The sequence below is a fragment of the Drosophila albomicans genome, chromosome 2L (assembly GCF_009650485.2).
Source record: "Drosophila albomicans strain 15112-1751.03 chromosome 2L, ASM965048v2, whole genome shotgun sequence".
Taxonomy (NCBI): domain Eukaryota; kingdom Metazoa; phylum Arthropoda; class Insecta; order Diptera; family Drosophilidae; genus Drosophila; species Drosophila albomicans.
In genome coordinates, this window is record NC_047628.2 from 25,867,400 (window position 1) to 25,887,237 (window position 19,838).

Here is a 19,838-nt window from a genome sequence, read left to right on the forward strand (position 1 = left end):
TTTATTTTGATCACAATGATTCATTATTTTTTTTTTTTCTTCCAAATTTCATTCTATTTGCCCAGGCATTTGGCAGCCCTGAGAAGGGCTTTTGCTTCCAATTGTATTTTTTTCATACTTTGTTTTAACTTTTTTTGTTTATTTTTTTTTTTTAGCTATTTTCAATTTGTCTTTAGTTTACAATGTTTTTTTTTTAATATGTTCATTTTGGTTACTTGGGCAAAGGACCCCAAAAAGAAAACGTTACAGATTGCAAAGCCAAATATTCAGCGCAGCGTAGCCAAAGTCTTTCAAGGATGTCTATTGCGGCGCAGCTGAGAATCCTGCAAAGAAGATAGGAAATTTATAGAGTTAGTTAAGTTATTAAAATATATTATTTAGTAAAGTAAGGTACTTGAAGCTATAAGCTCCAACATTTTAAAGAAAAATTTTACTTATTTTGTTAAAAAAAATATATATTTATTGTAAGGCTAAGATTCTTCAACTTTGTATGATCGTTAAATTTTTCTTTTCCAGAATAGTCTCCTCATAGTTTAAGCCATACTATATTATTTCTTAATGCCTCACATTCATAATTAAGCTTTTAAAAAACTACCTATTATTTTATTAATTTTTTAAATATATTTTTTAAATCTTTAACTTTTGATATCCTTGGTATCTATAATATTGCTTTCCATTTTCATGTTAAATGAAAGATCATTAGATTGCTCTATGCAATATATAATTTCTTAGTATACTTCCTCAAATATTACCATTTTTTTTAAATTTTCTTTTCACCCAATTGTTAATTAATGTTCTTAAATTTTGTTTATTTAAAAGAAAAAATTATAATTAAATTTAATTTAGTTTAAAGCGGGATTTCTACCAATTGGTAATCCAAATTTTTGCATTCTAGAATTTTATGATTTATCTCCATTATTTTATTTCTTGGGATCTATGACTTTATATAACATATACATAATTCTTAGCATTCCCAATTGTGAGTTAGTATAATTTCCTACTTAATTTATTATTTTTCTTAAATGTTTTTTAAAATTTATTACTCCTATTTGCTACCTATAATTCCTATTTGTGATGTCTATAATTTTTATTTATGAATTCTTAAATCAATTCGTGTGGTCTCTATAATTCTGAATTAAATTTGATATTTACCTTGAAAAAGTCGGCCCATTTGCTCTGGCTGAAGGTGGGCGTGGCGCACAATAATGCCGAACGGATTGGCGACGATCAATCCGAAACTGAGCTGAAGATGGAGCTGCAGCGGATGTCTGTCTGTCTGTCTGTCTGTCTCAGCGTCTCGTCTATCAAAACATTAACGCTCTGACTTGATGATGAGCTGAGCTGAGTTGGCGCCTTTTGTTTGTGAAGAGAAAGGCGACGGCGACGACGACGACGGCGGCGGCGTGTGTGGCAAACAAAAAGGTTGACAAAAAATCGTATTTTTTTGTGTGTTTCGACGAACGAACGAAAAATTAGATTCGGTGGCAAATTCTGTGGCATTTGCGCCCCACATTTTGCATTTTAAGCGCAGCGGCAGCGTCTCTTTCTCTCCTTAGGCCGTCTTCTCTTTCTTGACGCAAAACTGACGCAACGCCGCCAACGAATTGCTGCTGGCGCTTAGATTTTCCGGTGCCGCAGCGTCCGCTGCTGTTGTGGCGCCACCAACTGCGGCAGCTGCAGCAGCAGCGGCAAGTTTAGCTCGGGTATTTGCACCTGAGTTGCCGCTGCTGCTGCCCAGGGAATCAAACATGGAAGACAAAGCATTCAACGAGTCGCTGGGATAAGTTCCTGCTCCCGATCCCGATCCTGATCCCGATTTCTTTAGCTGCAACTCTTGGCTGCTGCCGTGACTGGAAGCTGGACTTTTGGGCGTGGCCGAGCGTTGGCTGTCCGCTGGACTTCGAGGCGCTGGCGACGATTTGGCCGAAGCGTTATTGTTGTTATTCGTGTTGTTGTTGTTGTTATTGTTATAGCTGCCATTGAGCAGCGGTTGCTCAGGTTCCGTTTTCGCCGGCGTTGCATCCATGTTGTTATCCTGCGGTTCATCACTCAACTCCGATTTGATTTCCACTTCGTTTAACTCCTGTTTGATGGGTGTTTCAGTTGTGGCTGCTGCTGTTGTTGAACTGGTTGCTGCTGCCACAGCTGGTTGCTGCTTCTCGGGAGTGGGCGCCTCTAAGCGAGGACGCGCTTCGGCGCTGCATTCGCTGCCGCTGCGTTCGCTGCTCGTGTAGCGATAATGCTGATAATACGGATCATTTGTGTCAATCAGGGGTTTATTGTAGTCCACGGTCTCATCGATGCCGAGACGCTTCAGAATGCTGCTGGCCACGGGGGAAGTGTTCTTTGTGCTGGAATTCGAGGGACTGCTTGCGGGGAGACTCGCATGACGCGGGGGCGTGTCAAAGCTGGTGGTAAACATTTGCTCAATGGCACTCAACACCGAGCTGCTTCCACCCGCTGCATTTGCTTTTCCCGCCACGGTCGTAGCTCCATTCTTCTCCAGTTCGGGACTTTTATTCTTCGCCAACAACTGAGCTGCTTTGGCAATTTCCTCGGGGGATTTCACACCCGTTATGTATTGCCTCATGCGCTCGGCGAATAAAGCTGCCTCGGACTTTTCTGATTTACCCACTGCGGCAGCTTTTTCCAACAAAGGTTCCTCGGGGTTGGCTTTCAACTCCAACAACTTCCTAACCGGAAGAGATTTCTCCCGCTTCTTGGGCGCTGGTCGCTTTCTAGCGCCTGCTGATTGCAACAGGGGCTCGGCATAATGATTATTTTTGGCCATGTGATTACTGAGATCACCGAGGGAACTGAAAGCCTTGTCGCACACTTTGCACGTGAGCACCGCAGATAAAGTGCGACTCTCCTCGGAACTCAGACTGTTCTGTGTGCTGTCCTTGCCGTGTTCGTTGGCACTCGAAGCTCCTCCGGACTTGATGTTGATGCTTTGCTCCTGGGACAGAATGTTTGTGTAATGCTGTGTCTCCTGCATGTGTTTGGTCATTTCGCCCAGCGATCGGAAACTTTCCCCACACCTCATGCACTTCAAGATCTGCATCGCTTGCTCAACGCCTTTGCCCAACCAAACATTTTGTCCGCGCACCAATTTTCGGGGCAACGGCGTCGGAGGATCGCCGCGGTATTGAAAAGCGTTTTTCACATTCGCCGAGGGGGAATTTCCCTGCGACTTGCGCTGTTGTTGCTGCTGTTGATGATGATGCGATGGCTGCTGATGTGATTGATGTTGCTGCTGATGATGTTGCTGCTGTTGTTGCTGCTGGTGATGTTGTTGCTGCTGTTGATTGCTCGGCAAGTTGCCAAAGGGCGGCACATTGACGCCACAATGTTTGCTGTCCTTCATGTGCGTGGTGAGGGCCTCGAGGGTGGGGAAGCTCTGCTTGCACCACACGCAACGAAACACGGAGCTGGCCACACCTTTGTTCTGCCAATGCGATTGCCAAATGTTGTGACGTGCTTTGGTCACACTGCCACCCGATGTTGGCGTCGTTGCCGTCGCTCCCGATTCGTTATTATTATTACTACTATTGTTATTATTACTATTATTTTGACTTTGGCTCGCTGGACTTTTCGCTGGCGGCGCAGCAGCTGCTTGTTGAGTTGTCTTTTGACCTCCGGACTTCTCCTTGCCCTTGACTATATCCGACATCTTCTCCAACGGATCGACAACCAAATCATTCTTTCCATTCCAATCGGGAAATTGCCCAGCACGGAAAATATTCGCCGCTGCCACTGCGGCTAAATAAGGATTCACACCAGGCAGCAAGGGATTTGTGGCCGCTGGATTTGCCGGCGGACTGTCGGACTTGAACATTTTCTTCACTTGTATTTGGCCAATGTTCGAATTCGAGTTCGACTCGCTGCTGTCGTGACTGCGCTTCCTTGTACCCACCGACAAATCAAGCGGATTGTTGGCCCCATCATCGAACTCTTCCTCTTCTTCGGAAGCCACAGGTTCCGCAGATTCCGCTCGCGCATAGAGATTAGTGCGAAAATCAAGTGCCTCCGAGTGGCTGCTCGACGAGGCGGTGGGCGATGCTTGAGGCGGCAACTTGAACGGCGCCGCCGCTTCGCTGGGCAGCGGCAACGGTAGGCGGGGTCCGGCAGCAGCTGCCGCTGCCAATGGGAAGCCATATTGTTGTGCTGCGGCGGCGACCATGTGCAGGTAAGCCTCCATGGAGGAGGGTTGGGCGGGCAGCGTTTGCGGCACAGCCGGGAATGTGCTGGAGTGTTGATGCAGGGCTGAGGTGGAGGGCAGCGCAACGCCGCCGCCGACGCCGCCAACGTTGGCGCCGGACAGATTTGACGCCTCACGTTGGGCGCCATTGTCCGAGGAATTGGAGTCGTGGGAGGGGCAACGCTCGCTCGAGTTGGCCGATTCCGTGGAGCGGGGACGTGCTGTGGGCAGGGCGCTAGATAGAATGAAAGAGAGGGGAAGAGAACGGGTTAGTTTGGTTACGAGATTAAGGAAATTACTAAACTAACTAGTAAGAATAAGTATTATCTATTTAATATGATAATATAATAATTTATATACCGAAAAGCACTTAAATATACGGAGTACATCTCAGTTCGGTATATTAAATATACTGATATGGATATTTGGTATATTTAATAATTTAATAATAATAATAAATGCAAATATGTATTTAATATATTGAATATACTGAAATATATATTTGATAAATTGAATATGTTGATATGTATATTTGGTATATTGAATATACTGAAACGTATTTTTCATATATTTAATATATTGGCATGTAAATTTGGTATATTGAATATACTGAAATGTATATTTGGTATATTGAATATACTGAAATGTATATTTGGTATATTGAATACACCGAAATATATATTTGATATATTGAATATGTTGATATGTATTTTTGATATATTGAATATACTGAAATGTAGATTTGATATATTTATTCAATATGTACTGAAACGTATATTTGGTATATTGAATATACTGAAATGAATATATGTTTTATTGAATACACCTGAAATGTATGTTTAATATATTGTTTTACTAATACATTAAAAATATACCATATAGCCTTTTTTGCCAAATCTAATTATTTTTTTTAATAACTTTTAAGATTTTTATATGATTGCAATAAATTATATTTAACTAAATTTTAACTTAAGTTCATAAAGTCATACAGTATACAGGATCAATCCAAAGTTAACAACTTTTTAGTTTAAAGTGCATTAATAAACATTAAACAAAAAAGTTTTTCAATTTTTCATACCAAATGGAGGATTAATCCAAAGCTAACAACTTTCTAGGTTAAAGAAAAAATTTCAATCAATCAAATAACTCAACTCTATAATAAGTATATTTGGTATTTACTTTGATTCATAAAATGGTTTGTGAATATAGTTTATAATCTTTTGATTAATTCATTGGTTTCTAAGAATAGTTTGTAATAAATTCAAACCTTTATCATAATTTCTTAAACCTTGTAATTTATTTGATAACTTCAGCTACTTTTTCCATTTTCTGAAATTTTTTATGAACAAAGTTTCATTTTTAAAAAGTAAGCTGCTTCTAAAATTTCCTGCGAATTCCTGCTTCCATGAATAATATTTATTTTTATGAAATTATTGAACCGTTAATGAGTTATACACGACAGACCCGCATGTGTGACCTACATGGTTACTTTATCTGCAGATTAAGTTAATTTCATGACCGTTTATAACGCCCCACGAGAATCATAAATAGCGCTAATTATACGTGCATCTAAATATAGAATTAATCATGTGATTAAGCGCTTAATCAGAAGGAATGCAAAGGAAAAGCAGTTAGAGCGAGATGGCAGTAGTACTTTTTTTTGCATAGCTTGTTGTCTCGCTTACACGCTGTGATAAAAAACATAAAATGTCGTAGATCATTAGTGAAAGCTTTTGAAGAGACTTTCACGCAGATAAGCTGATAGTTAATCGTGAAATCTGAAGACTTTATTGCCTCCACAAATATATATATATTGAATATATATGTGTGTGTGTGTATAAGTGTGTGTGCAACAAGAGCACAAGTGGCACAACAATGGCAACAATATGAAACATATGTCAACATTTCATTTGTTATTCAAATCTAACAAACGACGGCGCCATAAACCAAAACGAAACTGTGGCCAGCTGTTTGAAATACCGCCCCGCCCCCTCTTTATACTCCCCTCTCGCTTGTTCATTATTAAGGCTGACAAGTTTTGCTCGTAAAAATCGTTAAAATCGGACTAGAGTATGCATATTTTTGGAACAATGGCGTTTAATTCGAAAAAACTGCGCAAACTGCGAGCGTGAATTATGATCGAAGCTCATCATCATCATCAACGTGATTATCAAAGATCTCTCTCTCATCTCATTTATCTATCTATCTTTTTGTCTGTGTATCTTTGCTCATAAAACTGAAGCCATGCGACATCAATTTTTGCATAAATTACATATTTTTTCCATTCCAAACATTATTATTGCAGCGTCTCTCATAATTTATAAACTATTCCATAGTTTTTATTTCCTTAAATATTTCTTCTCTTTTATCACTTTTTGCTGTTGACTTTCGAAATGTAACAATTTCAATTTTTTGCTTATATGTATTAATTTTTTTTTGTCGTGGGTGTCATTTTGGGTTTTTTTTTAAGAGTGATGACAAGTTGTTAAGTTTGCCCGGAAATGGCAAAAAAAAAAAAACGAATCAAAGCCTCAATCAATAATAAACTGACGGATTATGACTTGATTCATTGGAAATCAACAGCATCAAAGTTGACAAGAATTATGGCTGCTTTGCTATATAAGTATTTTTAATGATATGTGAGTAATGCAATTAGTCAGCAAAATAGTTTCTACTAAGGGGAAATTGTAAACTGTTTATAAGGCAGCAAATTTAAAGCTGAAGATTAATACAACTCAAATATATATATACTAAATTAACCAACGAGATTTATGAGTAATATTCATTTAAGTAATATTACAAACTAGTCAGCAGAATGAACTATCAATAATGTTTAACTAAGGGGAAAGTTTAAACTGTTTATAAGGTAACAAATTTAAAGCTAATGATTAATATAAAAAATGGAATGGAATTTAACAAAAAGATTTGGAGTAATAATACATTAAAGTAGTATTACAAATTAGTTAAAACAAAGTCTTTAAATTATAATCAGTACTAAATATAGTAAAGAAATGTTGAAACTCACACAAATTAAAAGCACAACTTCTTATTTAAACATGTGCATTAAATGTAATCAAATTGTATGTGAATTTATAAATTCACAGATATAAAATTCTTCTAATGTATTAAAAACTGAATGAATACTGAAATAATTTATAAATTTATATGGCTCATTTTTAATGAATTGTAGATCAAAAAAGTCGCTCAAGACATTAAACTTATTACAAAGCGAACAAATAGTAAAAAAGTTAACATATAGAATATAATTTAATAGCAAAACTTAATTAGTTGAATGTATAATGTTAAATAATAGTTACAAGAAAAATCTAACGAACGAATTATAAATAGAAAAATATGTTGGAAGTTTAGTTTATGAAAAAAGCAAAGTAAGGAACATAAAAAACAATTTTTAAACGGAAAAAATATTTAAAAGAATGTAAACATTTTATTTGGACTTAAGTATATATCAATTAAGAAATTACCGCAGCCAAATCTAAATATAACACTGCAAGACATCTTGTTTTTAAAAATAATTTGGAATATTTTTAAATAAACTGGATTAGAAATGCTTTGTTATTTGGCTTCTAAATTAGATTCGGCGGTAAGTGGACAAAATTTGAACAAAATTTAATAAAAACGTAGAACAAGTTAATGATAAGAAGATTAAAGTAAAAAAGAATAATTGAAGACAGATTTTTATTAAAAGTTTTAAATTCGATGCAAAGATTTAAGTGCAATAATAAATGTAAAATATTTGCATGTTTTTCGCTTTTAAATAAAACTATGAAATATAAAACTAATGAAATTAGATATCTGGCTAAGCAATCACTCTTTAAAATTGTATTTGAATTGAATAAAAGAGGGAACAAGTTAGTGATAAGAAGAATAAAGTAAAATAATAAACGGAAGCATTTGTCATGAAATATGTTACAATTAAAATACATAAAAACATCTTAATGATGTGAATATTAAAGTAAAATGATGAATAATGAATTTAAAACTAATGAAATTAAATTCCCGGCATTTTCATGCATCAAGTTTAACTTCAAAGCGATCACATCAATCTTTTGCTTCCCCTGGCATTAACTTGTTCCCAGTAAAACCATTTGATGGATAGTCCCGCAAATATTGATGACTTTTGGTGATATGGTGAAAATGTGAATCATATTTAATCTAAACACCTTTCGCTCACACGCAAAATGCTAACTTGAGTTTAACTGTGCGCAGTTGGGGCTAATTGGATTTACAGATTGCAAATTGCGATTAAGACCCCGCATATAAACATTTCTGTTTTTTTTTTTTTGCGATTCAAGCAACGAGTTTTGAGCTAGGCGGCAATCATAATATGCAATCTTGTTATTTGATGAAGCTTAAATCAAATGAATGATTTATACGCAGGTTAATTACACGTTTGCAATTGTCTCATTAATAAACAAAATAGTTGAACGAGATATCTAGATATATATACATATATATATATGCCAGATAAATGCGACTTGCACATTGCATGACTAATCCCAAAGAGGCATAAAACTAAATGTTACTACACCACCCCAAAAAAGATTTTCGACCTTCCCTCGACTGCAAATTGCGCGCATAAATCTTTTAGTAATAGGCACACACACATAAAGATACACAGATACTCAAGCGAAAGATACAAAGATACTCGCCCACGAAAATTTTGATTTTTGGGTGCTCGAAGAAATCTTTTTCTCTTCTTCTTCTTTGCTCTCGCTGATGATTTATTCATCATTGGAAAATCGATGCAAGATTGAGATTTAAGAAAACTATGAAAAAATTTGTCGCCAAGCATTTAAAAAAAACACGTTTTTTTTTTTTTGCAACGAGTTTGAATCGCAAAGCAATAATTATGAACGAGTTTGATCAACTTAATAGAACGAAACTTTATGATAAGACTTGAGATAAATCAATGTCAATTTGCTGTGGGTGTCTCTCTCTCTCTCTCTCTCATGCTCTCCCGCTCTCTTCATATATATCTGAAAACGAAAATTTATAACGACAGGTGCTCAAAATTTCGTCAGATTTATTTTGATATCGATTATGCAAAATGAAACGAAAACCAAAATCAAGAGCAATAATTTTATGGATTACCAAAAAAATACGTTCTCTGATTAACCAGTTTGATTTGACGGATATCTATATATGTATATATATGTTTATATATCTGCCCCCAAAAACCAGTTTAGCATTTTTAAAGCAAGTACAATTGCCACAATTTAGTCGCAACAAGTATTAGATTAGAATCTTCTATGTTTGCATTTTTTTTTGTCTTTCTGTCATTAATTGATAATATTGCAAGCAATATTTATTTATTGATTACAAGCTGACTGAGCATTGTGTATATCACAATTAAATTCGTATAAAAAAAATATGTGTGTCTAGACTGTAAACTGAAATCAACAAGTCGCAAATCAAATGATAACTAAAGGCCACAATCGATTCAATTATGCCAACATATCTTTGAAAGGGAAAGAAAAAAAACTAACACACACACACACACACATAAATAGCAATCGATTAAATTGAGTTCTAACAGCTTCATTATAGCTTTAAGTGGCAGCCAAGCGAGTCAGTGATATAATTAAATTATTAACGCCGTGAGCTAAGAACTTTTTACGTGCTAGATTACTAAATTGTTAAACAGATTATCACTTTGTTTTTTTGGTATATTAAATTCAATTTTATATTTATGTTTTTTCTGATATTTTCTATCTGTTATCTATACTTAGCAGATTATCAGTGTATGTTCATATTTTTCATATCTTTAATCTGTTAAATATACTTTTTGAGATGGTATCTGTGGGCTTTTACAAAATATATAAAACACCATAATATACTAATAATACTATTTTGTACTGTATATTGGCATACAAAAAATACTTTATGGTATATCTTTACTATATTAAAGACCCTTTTTAATATTTCAATGTCACAGCTTATCATTTTTTTTGTATTGTGCATTTGACTATATTTATATTTATGATTTTCTCATATCTTCAATTTGTAAAAAATATATTTTGGTCTATTACAAAACATATAAAATACCGCAACATACTAATAATGCTCTGTTCTACTGTGTATGTCAAAATATACTTTATGGTATATCTTTAATGTATTAAAGACTTTTTTCCGTTGATATTTTTGATATCTTTAGTCTGTTAATATATAAATCTGTTATATACAGTATATTTTGAGATTGTATCTTTAAACCCATATACCCATAATACTAATTTCTACTATGTATGCCAAAATATACTGAATGGCTTACATTTAAATGTTTAAGCAACTTTTATATAATTTTTGTTATATTATTTGCTGTAAAACCTTTTTCTATTAACTTTAATGTCTCTAAAAACTAAAATTTCGTTGATATATTTTGATTTTTCTTATTTATAGATAAAATAAACTTTAACAAATACATTTTTTTCGCTTTTTATAAACTGTATACAAATTTATTAAATAAATACTAGAACTAATACGTTTCGGTCACTTTTAATGAACTCTAAATATTCTCTTACTTTGTTATGCTAAATAATCTATTATTATAAAACTTTATAAGGTGAAAAAAGCAAGTTAAAGCAGCTTAAGTCATTGTTGAACTATTGGAAGACTCCCACAAAATTTGAATATAACTTTTTGCTATATCATAAATTTCTTTCTTAAATATGTCAACTATGTTCTTTTTTTTTAGAATATCATAATTATAATATATTATATCATAATAATAAGATATGAATATAACTTTTTCTCAATCCATAAATTTCTTTCTTAAATATCTTTACTATATTCTTTCTTTTTTAAATATCTCAATTTCTTTCTTAAATACCTTAACTACACTTTATTCCTCAAATATCATTTATTTATTTATTTATTTATATCATAATTATTAAAAACTTACCCGGCATTTAGCGCCTGTCTGTAGATCTCGAGCATCAGCGCCTCGTGCAACATTTTCAGATTTTGCTGAATTTTGTCGGGTTTATTTTAAAGATGAAAATTGGTTTTGGTTTTTAAATTTGTGTAAATTGTGGGTGGAGTTTTCACACTGTGTAAATTGAACTTAATTTTAATTTGACACAATTCATATAATTTGTAATAATGATTTCTTTTTTTTTCTTCTGTTTTTTTTTTTTGCACTTGGTACGTTGAATTTTTAGCGTTTGAGCTGCGTATAACTTGTGTGTTAAATAGTGTAATTTTTACTTTGTTAATTATATTATTTAATATTTATAGTTTCGTATATATTTTGTATAATATGGTTTTTATTTTATTCATATGGCAGACAGAAAATTTTTTATGTTAAATATTTTTGTAGGTAATTTAAGTGTAATTTGTATTTATGTTTAATTTAATAATTGCATTTGAATCGTATACTTCGTTTGAATTTTTTGTGTTTGTTTTGTTTTAAGTAACTTTATTTAAGTTTTTGTTTTTTTTGTTGTATTTTGTATTTGGTGAGCAAAATATTGTTAAATATAAATATTTGTATTTTTCGTATTTTGTATTTTTAATAAATATATTTATTTGTTGTTTGTTTTACGTATACTTTTGTTGAACCATTTGTTGTTGTTTGTTGTTTTGTAGTTTCAAGTTTTGCTTGTTTATTTTGTTGTTGTTGTTTTCAGTCTTAATTAAACATTTCACGTGCAATTTTCATTGTTAATTTCTCAGCTTCTTTTTGTGTTTTTTCTTTGACTAGATATGCTGCATAAAACATAATAAATTAATTTCTTAATTTTTGCATAATTTTATGCATTTTATTTGTTTTAATTTTTTTTTTTGTTTTTTGTATCACACTTAATTGAATTTCTTTGCCGCTGTTGTTTTTCTTTTTGTATATTCAGAACACGCGTCGCTCGCTTTTGCCTTTGCATGTATGTGTGTGTGTACGAGTGAGTGTTGTTGTTGTTGCTGCTGCTGCTCTTTTTTCTGTTTCTTTTTGTTTTGTTGTTGTGTGTGTGTTTTGGTTGCGGTTCATCCGGATTCCGTCGTTACTCGTTTGAGAGTCGAACAGCGAATGAATGTGTCGGCGTTGCCGTGTCGTCACTGGCTGCGTCGCTGCTGCTGCTTCTTCCTCTTCAACACTGTATGTGTGTGTGCGCTTCTTCTTCTTCTTCTGTCTCTGCTGCGTCGCGTCGCGTCGGCTGTCAAACTGATTCAGTCAAGAATCAGACACAAACAACAACAATGCGCCGTTGCGTTGTGCGTTGCGTTTGTTCTGCTGCTGTTGCTGCTGCTGCGCTGCTTTTGCCTTGCTTTGCTGATTGATACCAAAAAAATGAAGTTCAAAGCGCGGTGGCAGCGACGCGCACGTTTCGTTTCGTTACGTTTCGTTTCGTTTTGGGGAGCCTGGAAGCTGCGTTGGCGGCTGCTGTTCTTCTTCTTCTTGTTCTTCTTGCTGTTGTTGTTGTCGCTTTGCTGTTGCTTTTTGACGAGAGTTGGACTTGAAACACGACGCTGACAACGACGATGTGACGAACACGATGACGACAACGACAACAACGACGGCGACGACGACGACGTTCGTTAACACGAAGCGCGCGTTTGGCGACGGCAATTTCTGATTCGATTGCGTTAAGCGACGGCGCAACGCAATGCGCAGTTGTTGTTGTAGTGTTTGTGTTTGGCGCCCCCCACCAAAATAACGCGACGTCGACAGCGCAGCGTGTTGATTACTTTGCTGCTTGCTTGCTTTCTTTCCTTCTTTTTTTTTTGTTTGTGTGTATTGTTGTACTGTGCGTATGTTTTGTTTCTCCTCCTCCCCCAAACTGAGTGTGTGACGACTGTGATTAAATGTGCTGCTGTCTCGCTCACGCAAGCTGACAGCGCAGCTGGCGTCTGTGCTAATTAATTACAAACGACGACGACGGCGACGGCAACACCCGCGATTCTGTCCACGCGCTTTTTCGTGTTACCCTTTTCTTATTGTTTCTTTTGTTTTTTACGTACTACGTGTGTTTGCTGCAGAGCTTTTCGAACATGATCGTTCGCTGCAAAGGTCTGTTGTTGACTGAAAATGTGGCGCGCTGCTGCCGGCCGACGAGAGCTGACAGTGTGAGAGAGCGAGAGCGAAAGAGCATGAGGGAGAGAGCGCGAGGCAAAGAGACAGAGAGAGAGAGAGAGAGAGAGCGTGCGCATGGCTGTTATTTCCCCTTTGCACACACCAATTGGGAATGCAATAAATCTTGTTTATGTTTTTGCTGCCAGCGAACAATATGGAAACGAAACACAGAGAGCGCAGGGGAAAATTACGCTCTCGCACGATACTCTCTCTTGCTCTCAGCGTGGTGCGTCTGTGTGTGTGTGCGTGCTCTCCAAATTAGCTGCAGCGTTTCGTCAGCGCGCGTCACCCTTTGGTAGGTCGGCTTTGGGCGCATTCCGATTCCATCACTCCGCTACAATTAAGATTTATGACAGTTCAAAACAAATTTTCTCACTCGCATGCGCTGGCTCGCTCACTCTCACTCCCTCTCACGCTGTGCGTTTGTGTGTGTGTGTGTGTGTGTTTGAAGGTGGCTCGTTCTAATTTGTTGCTGTTGTTGCTGTTGCTTTGGCTGACGCTGCTGCTGTTGCTGCTTTTGCTGCTGCTGCTGCAGCTGTCGCGCTTTCGACATTTTGTCTCTCTGTCTGACATTTTTTGCACTCTGTGTGCGCGGGTGTGAGTACGCGTGTGTGTGTCAATGTAAATGTAGTTGTAGTTGTAGTTGTGTTGTTTGCTTCGTCTGCTGTTCGCTGTTCGTCAATTTGATGCCTGGACCAACCATCAGCACTTGACGAAAGGACTTCGTTCAGTTTTCGTAAAACACACACACACACACCCATACATATGCATGAGTTCTTATTTGCATTTCAGCGACATTAATTTGTTAATTCTTTTTTAATTTTTTTTTCTTTTTTTACATTCCCCGCGTAGGGAAACTGGAATTTTGTTTTGATCTCTACGCGCACATTCCAATTGGCATATTGGAATAGCAGAAAAAGCGAAAAAATTCCAAATAATAATTTATCAAACGAATTTTACGATCGACGGGCATAAAAATATTAATGTGCGGCCGAAAGAGACAGCAACACAACAGGAAGCATAGCAGTGTTGTCAACATTTTAATTAAAAAAAGGCTTAATTAGTTGCGAAAAAAGCCAAATAAAGCTAAAACGGGGATTTAATAAAGAAAGTCCAAGAAACTTAAAACTATCTTCATTTTTAATGGAAAAATAATTTTTTTTTATTTATTGATATATTATTTTGAAAATTATGAAAATTTTCATACTATCTTATTAAATATTTTTCAATAAGAAATCAGCCCAATTACAAAATTTTAATAACATAAAATCAACACTATTTTTCAGATGAAAAAATACATCATATTAATGATGATTTACTTTAACAGATAAAAAAAAAGAAAATAAAAAATTGAAATGTCGTTATGCTCTAAACTTTTATTTAAAATGAAACATTTATAAGAAGTAAAATCAAATTTTAAATTTTAACGTTGTGTGACAAAGAAACACAAATTTTTCTGAATTAAATCGCTATACATACATTTTTATATTTATTATTAATTTTTGTTAACTTTAAATATCTAAAATCAAAACAAATTTTAAAACTGACATCGTTATAGACAATTACTTTTGTATGTTTATACATATTTAATTTTTGCTCAACTTTAGTGTCGAAAATATAGTATAAAATATAAAGTGTTAATTAAAAATAAGAAAATAAAATATAATTAAAATATTAAAGAACGTAATATATATGTTTTACTTTAAAAATCGGTCAAACACAAAATAAAGACAGATTTATTTATAAAACTTTAATATATAAGATCTGGTATAAAATATAAAAAATTCATTAATTAAAATAAGCAAATACAATAAAATTTAAATATAAAAGAATCTAATTTAATATAATTTATTTTGTTTGATATAAAAATCAATGAAATAAAAATTAAAGACAGATTTATTTATAAAACTTTAATATCTAAAATGTATAAATATAAATTATTCATAATTAAAAATAAGCAAATAAAATAAATTTCAAAGATAAAAGGAGATAATTGTCTTGCTTGGTTTTACAAAACAAACAAAAAACAGTCAAATCAAAAATAAAGCTAGATTTAGCGCTTTTAAAATTTTCTTCTAGACCCGTTAAGAAAATAGCTGATTTGGCATCACTGCAGCATAGGTCAATTTATAGGCGATGCTGATGAAGAAGAAGCAGAAGCAGCATCAGCAGCGGCCACATAAGAAATATTAAATAAAAATGCCCAAATCAAATTATAGAATCGTAAAAGTATTTATTACCCTCAAAGAGAGAGAGAGAGGGAGATAGAGAGAGAAACCGCAGCCAAAGAATTATGCGGCTAGAGGAGCAAAGGGATGAGAGAAGAATGATGAATGGGGGAGGGGAGAAGAGAAGAGGGGGCAAGTGTACTCAAATGATTTGATTATCATCGGTTAATTGGTGACTCGTAAAAAGTTTTACGATCCACGGGCTTCGACTTTGGGGCATTTTAAGTGCGGAGCAACAAGTGCAACAACTAACCAAAAGGTGTGGAAGATGCGTGAAGGGGGAAGGGGTGAGTGGAGATGGTGGAGAGGGGGGAACCTTCAGTAAGCTCAGCGATTGGCCATCAATTAAGGCGCGTCCACCATTTTTGTTTTGTTATTTTGTTGTTTTCTTCTTCACTCAACTGTCGTCGCAATTTTATTGCCGGCATTCGTCAACAATTAACGGCTTAAAACTCTGATAATGCGCTCTTAATGCAGCCCCAAAGAGTGACTGACTGACTGACTGACACTGCGCTACGAAATTGCGGAATTAGCCACAACTCTTAATGGACAATAACCACAAGAAGAAGAAGAAGAAGAAACGACAACAACAACAACAATTGCTTGAGTGAAGGCAAAGTCATAATAATAATAATGCCAGGTGACAATTGTGCACTGAGAGAAGGAGGAGGAGCTTGAAAGGGGGAAAAGATGGAAGAAGGGAGGAGGGAAGAGGGAAGAGAGAGCAGGAGAAGCAGAAGAGAGGAAGCAACAGACAATAAAAATGGCAGACAAAGTCAACGAAATGCAGAGAAGAAAGACAAAAATGTAAAAATGCATAAATTTATACACTTAAAAACAATAAAAAACTAATTGATATTGATTTTTTAAAAATAATTATTTAATTTTAAAATTAATTTTCCAAAAATGTTTTTTAATGTAAGTGGCAAAAGTAAAAGAAATTTAAATTTCTAAAATAACACAAAAAAAAGGGAAAAAGAAAAATATGGAAAAGAGAAACTTAAAAAAGCAAGGATAATTTTACAGTCAAGTGTGCTCGACTGTGAGATACCCGCTACCCATTTTGAATGAAAGAAAAATATTGCGGTATTATTTTCAAAATATACCGAAATACTACAAAAATACTAAAAATATACTAAGTGGTGTATTTGGTATATCGATATAGTACCGCATTCAAAATATACCGTAGACGGAACAATATACCAGATTGTCAGCCAAAGCAACTAAGACCCCTTATACATAAGTAGGCGATACCGCAAAATTACTAACAGTATACCAAGTGCTTTATTTGATATACTGATAAAGTTCTACATGGAAAATATACCATAGAGTGCAAAGCATATACAAAGAAATACATATTCTAGATATCGGACTAAATTAATGTTCTAATTTTAATAAAAATTAAAAGAAAAGGTATTTAACTTCGTTTTATTATTTTGTTATTAATTATTTTCAGAATGAATTACAGAGTAAAAAGTAAATGTGAATTTCGAATACTCTCCAAAATGTTGTTCTATTTAATTAAAAATATCATAAGTGTATAAAAAAGTATATAAAACAATAAATATATAATAATTAAATTTTAAAACATTTATTAATATAAAAATTGTACTAAAATGCATAGTAAATTTCAAAATAACTTTCATTGTAAAAGTATTTAAACAAATAATAAAGAAAAACAATATAATAATATATAAAATATGTATTAAAATGTTAAGACATTTTTATTGCAAAAGTATTTTAAAATTAATTTCATAATATGTAATAAATATTAAATAAACAAAAAAGCACTTAATAATATAAAAAATAAAATAAAGCGTTTAGAAAAATTCATATAAATTTTGAATACTCTTTAAAAATTGGCTAATAATTAAATAAATATATAATAATTAAATTTTAAAAGATTTATTTATATAAAAATTGTATTAAAATAATTATCATTGTTAAAGTATTAAAACAAATAATAAAAAAAAATAAACAATTTAAAAATATATAAAATATGTATTAAAATGTTAAGGAACATTGACTGTGAAAGTATTTCAAAATTGATTTCATAATATGTAATAAATAATAAATATATAAAAAAATTACTGAATAATAAAAAAATGTAACAAAGCGCTTGGGAAATTTTTTTTATAAATTTTTAATACTTTTTAAAATGTTGTTCTATTCGCTTTAGGCATTTCAAAATATATGTTAATCGCCAATTAATTCGTAAGCTTAGCACACAAAAGTTAATTTAATAATATTAGAACTTAAATGGAATCGACTTTGCCTTTCTTATGCAAATTTTTACTAGACTCTTGCCCAAAGGCGTTTACATTGTAATACATTTTGTGTGTGTTTTTTTTGGGTGTATTTCTCTGGTAGCTGAATGCATAAATTTGAGGTGAATGGCGCATCTTGGCGAGTGGCGATAAATGGAATTAAAAACTCATTTTAATACAAATGAAATTATGAAAAGAATAAAGATTAAAAACAAATTTAAATGTTGTCAACGACATTCGTCATTGTCTCAACTCAAAAAGAAAGAAGAAAAAAGAAATGTTGAACAGATGAGGTGGATATATATGCCAATTTATGGAATGATCTGAAATGGGGATCGGGAACCGAAAAAAAAAACACCCACGGGATTTGTGGCAGAAGAAAAACGAAAGCGAGATCTACGAGTTATTTTGATGGCCGCATTGCCTTGGGTTTATTTTTAATGGGAATTTCATGTGGCCCCGGGATTAACACGCATCCATTTTTGAATTACGATCGCTGCGTAAATCTTTTGCCAAAAGAATTCCGCAACACACACAAAAAAAAATTGAGAAGAAGAACTGTCAACTAAAGCTGAAATATGACTTTGACGTAAAATCATTTTTTTTTTTTTTTGTATAAATAAATACATAAAATAATCATCATAATCCACGTGTGTTGAACAAACCAAATAAGATGGAGGCTGATTGCAAAACTCGTCTGATAAATATTTATTTGTTCGATAAATCAATCAAATAAATTACAATTAACAAAAGCAATAAACACCGACCGACCGACAAAAAAAAAAAAACACAGAAAAATCAAACTTGATAATTATAAATTAGAAATTTATGGCGCCAAAAAGTTGTTGACAAAAAAAAAACAGAAAAGATACAAATGTATCTACGCAAATACGTCCAATTGATCATCAAGCAAAGCAGCAAACTGAATTCTCAAAAAAAAAAAAAATATTAAAAATCTGGTTTCGTTTCTGTTTTGCTGTCCAAGTTCGTCTTAATCAAATTTTTAATGGCAATACCAAATAATCAGGCAGCAAAACAGTTCAGATCGTAAAACATTTATTCAACAACCAAAGATGATGATGAAGTTTTTGATATTCGCATTCATTAAAGAGACAACAACAACAATGGTGTAGACAAGTTACTAAGCCCATTTGATAGAATGTGTTTCGGTTTAAATGGTCAGACATTAATTTAAATGAATGCCTTCGACAAGTCTCAGTCTCAAAGTCTCTCTCTCTCTTTTCTCGTTTTGCGTTCGCTGACAGTTAAAAATTTTAAGTTTCCTAAATAGGCATAATTAAATAGTAATTAGTACAGCAAACCATTTCGATATGCCCCAGATCCATATCGCAATTTATTTAAAAAAACAAGATAAAAACCGAATGAGTGAAATTTTTAGGTTGAAAGAGAAATAAACTAAGGCTTGAATTTCAGATTTTTTGGGTAGTAACTCAGCTATCTGACGATTGTTTATCGTCTTTATAGACGACTAGAGATATCAGCTATGCATATGACTTTTTGAAAGACAATAAAACAGACAAAAGATATAAATGTATTCACATTTTGTTTGGTAGCTGATAAGATCAAGATTTTTACCTTTTAAGACTTTTTATAGCAACAAATAAAGTCTGTAAAATATCAACATAGATTTGAGGATTATAAACGTAATATTTAAATATCTTTAAAGTTTATAGATTCAGCATTCTACTTAGATTGTAAAATGTTTTTCTTAAGTTCTAGATTAAACAACTATTTAAACAAATGAAAACTCTTCTAAGAAACTTGATTAATTCGCAAAAGTTTCTTCAAAAAATTATGATAAAATAATAAATAAAAAATAGAAAATTTGATAATATAAAATGTTTATCAAAATGTTCACGAAATTTTATAACACTTTTCATTTTTAAAGTCTTTTGAAATTCATTTAATAATATGTATAAAATAATAAAGAATAAAAAAGCAACTTAATAATATAAAAAAGGTTTTAAAATATTGAAGAAATTTCATAAAATTGATAAACAATTTTATAGTTAGGGAAAAAATAATTGTGATGAATAATT

General features: G+C 33.3%; 2 protein-coding genes across 3 annotated transcripts in view; one reads left to right on the forward strand and one right to left on the reverse strand.

Moving 5' to 3' along the window:
- The window catches only part of LOC117564015 (zinc finger protein 423), a 179,094-nt gene that overhangs the window by 38,410 nt on the left and 120,846 nt on the right, over positions 1-19,838 (forward strand). The gene's annotated exons all lie outside the window — the stretch shown is intronic.
- The window catches only part of LOC117565231 (protein teashirt), a 199,603-nt gene continuing 179,859 nt past the window's right edge, over positions 95-19,838 (reverse strand). Inside the window, exons 2-4 of one of the 2 annotated variants that reach the window (XM_052002843.1) lie at positions 11,121-11,227; positions 1,153-4,436; positions 95-323 (exon numbers count right to left, since the gene is read on the reverse strand). In XM_052002843.1, the coding sequence (XP_051858803.1) occupies positions 1,553-4,436; positions 11,121-11,173 (2,937 nt within the window). In that variant the 5' untranslated portion in view covers positions 11,174-11,227 and the 3' untranslated portion in view covers positions 95-323; positions 1,153-1,552. Of the gene's footprint in view, positions 324-1,152; positions 4,437-11,120; positions 13,223-19,838 lie in introns of those variants that run through there. The other variant, XM_034244238.2, reaches the window with a different exon arrangement.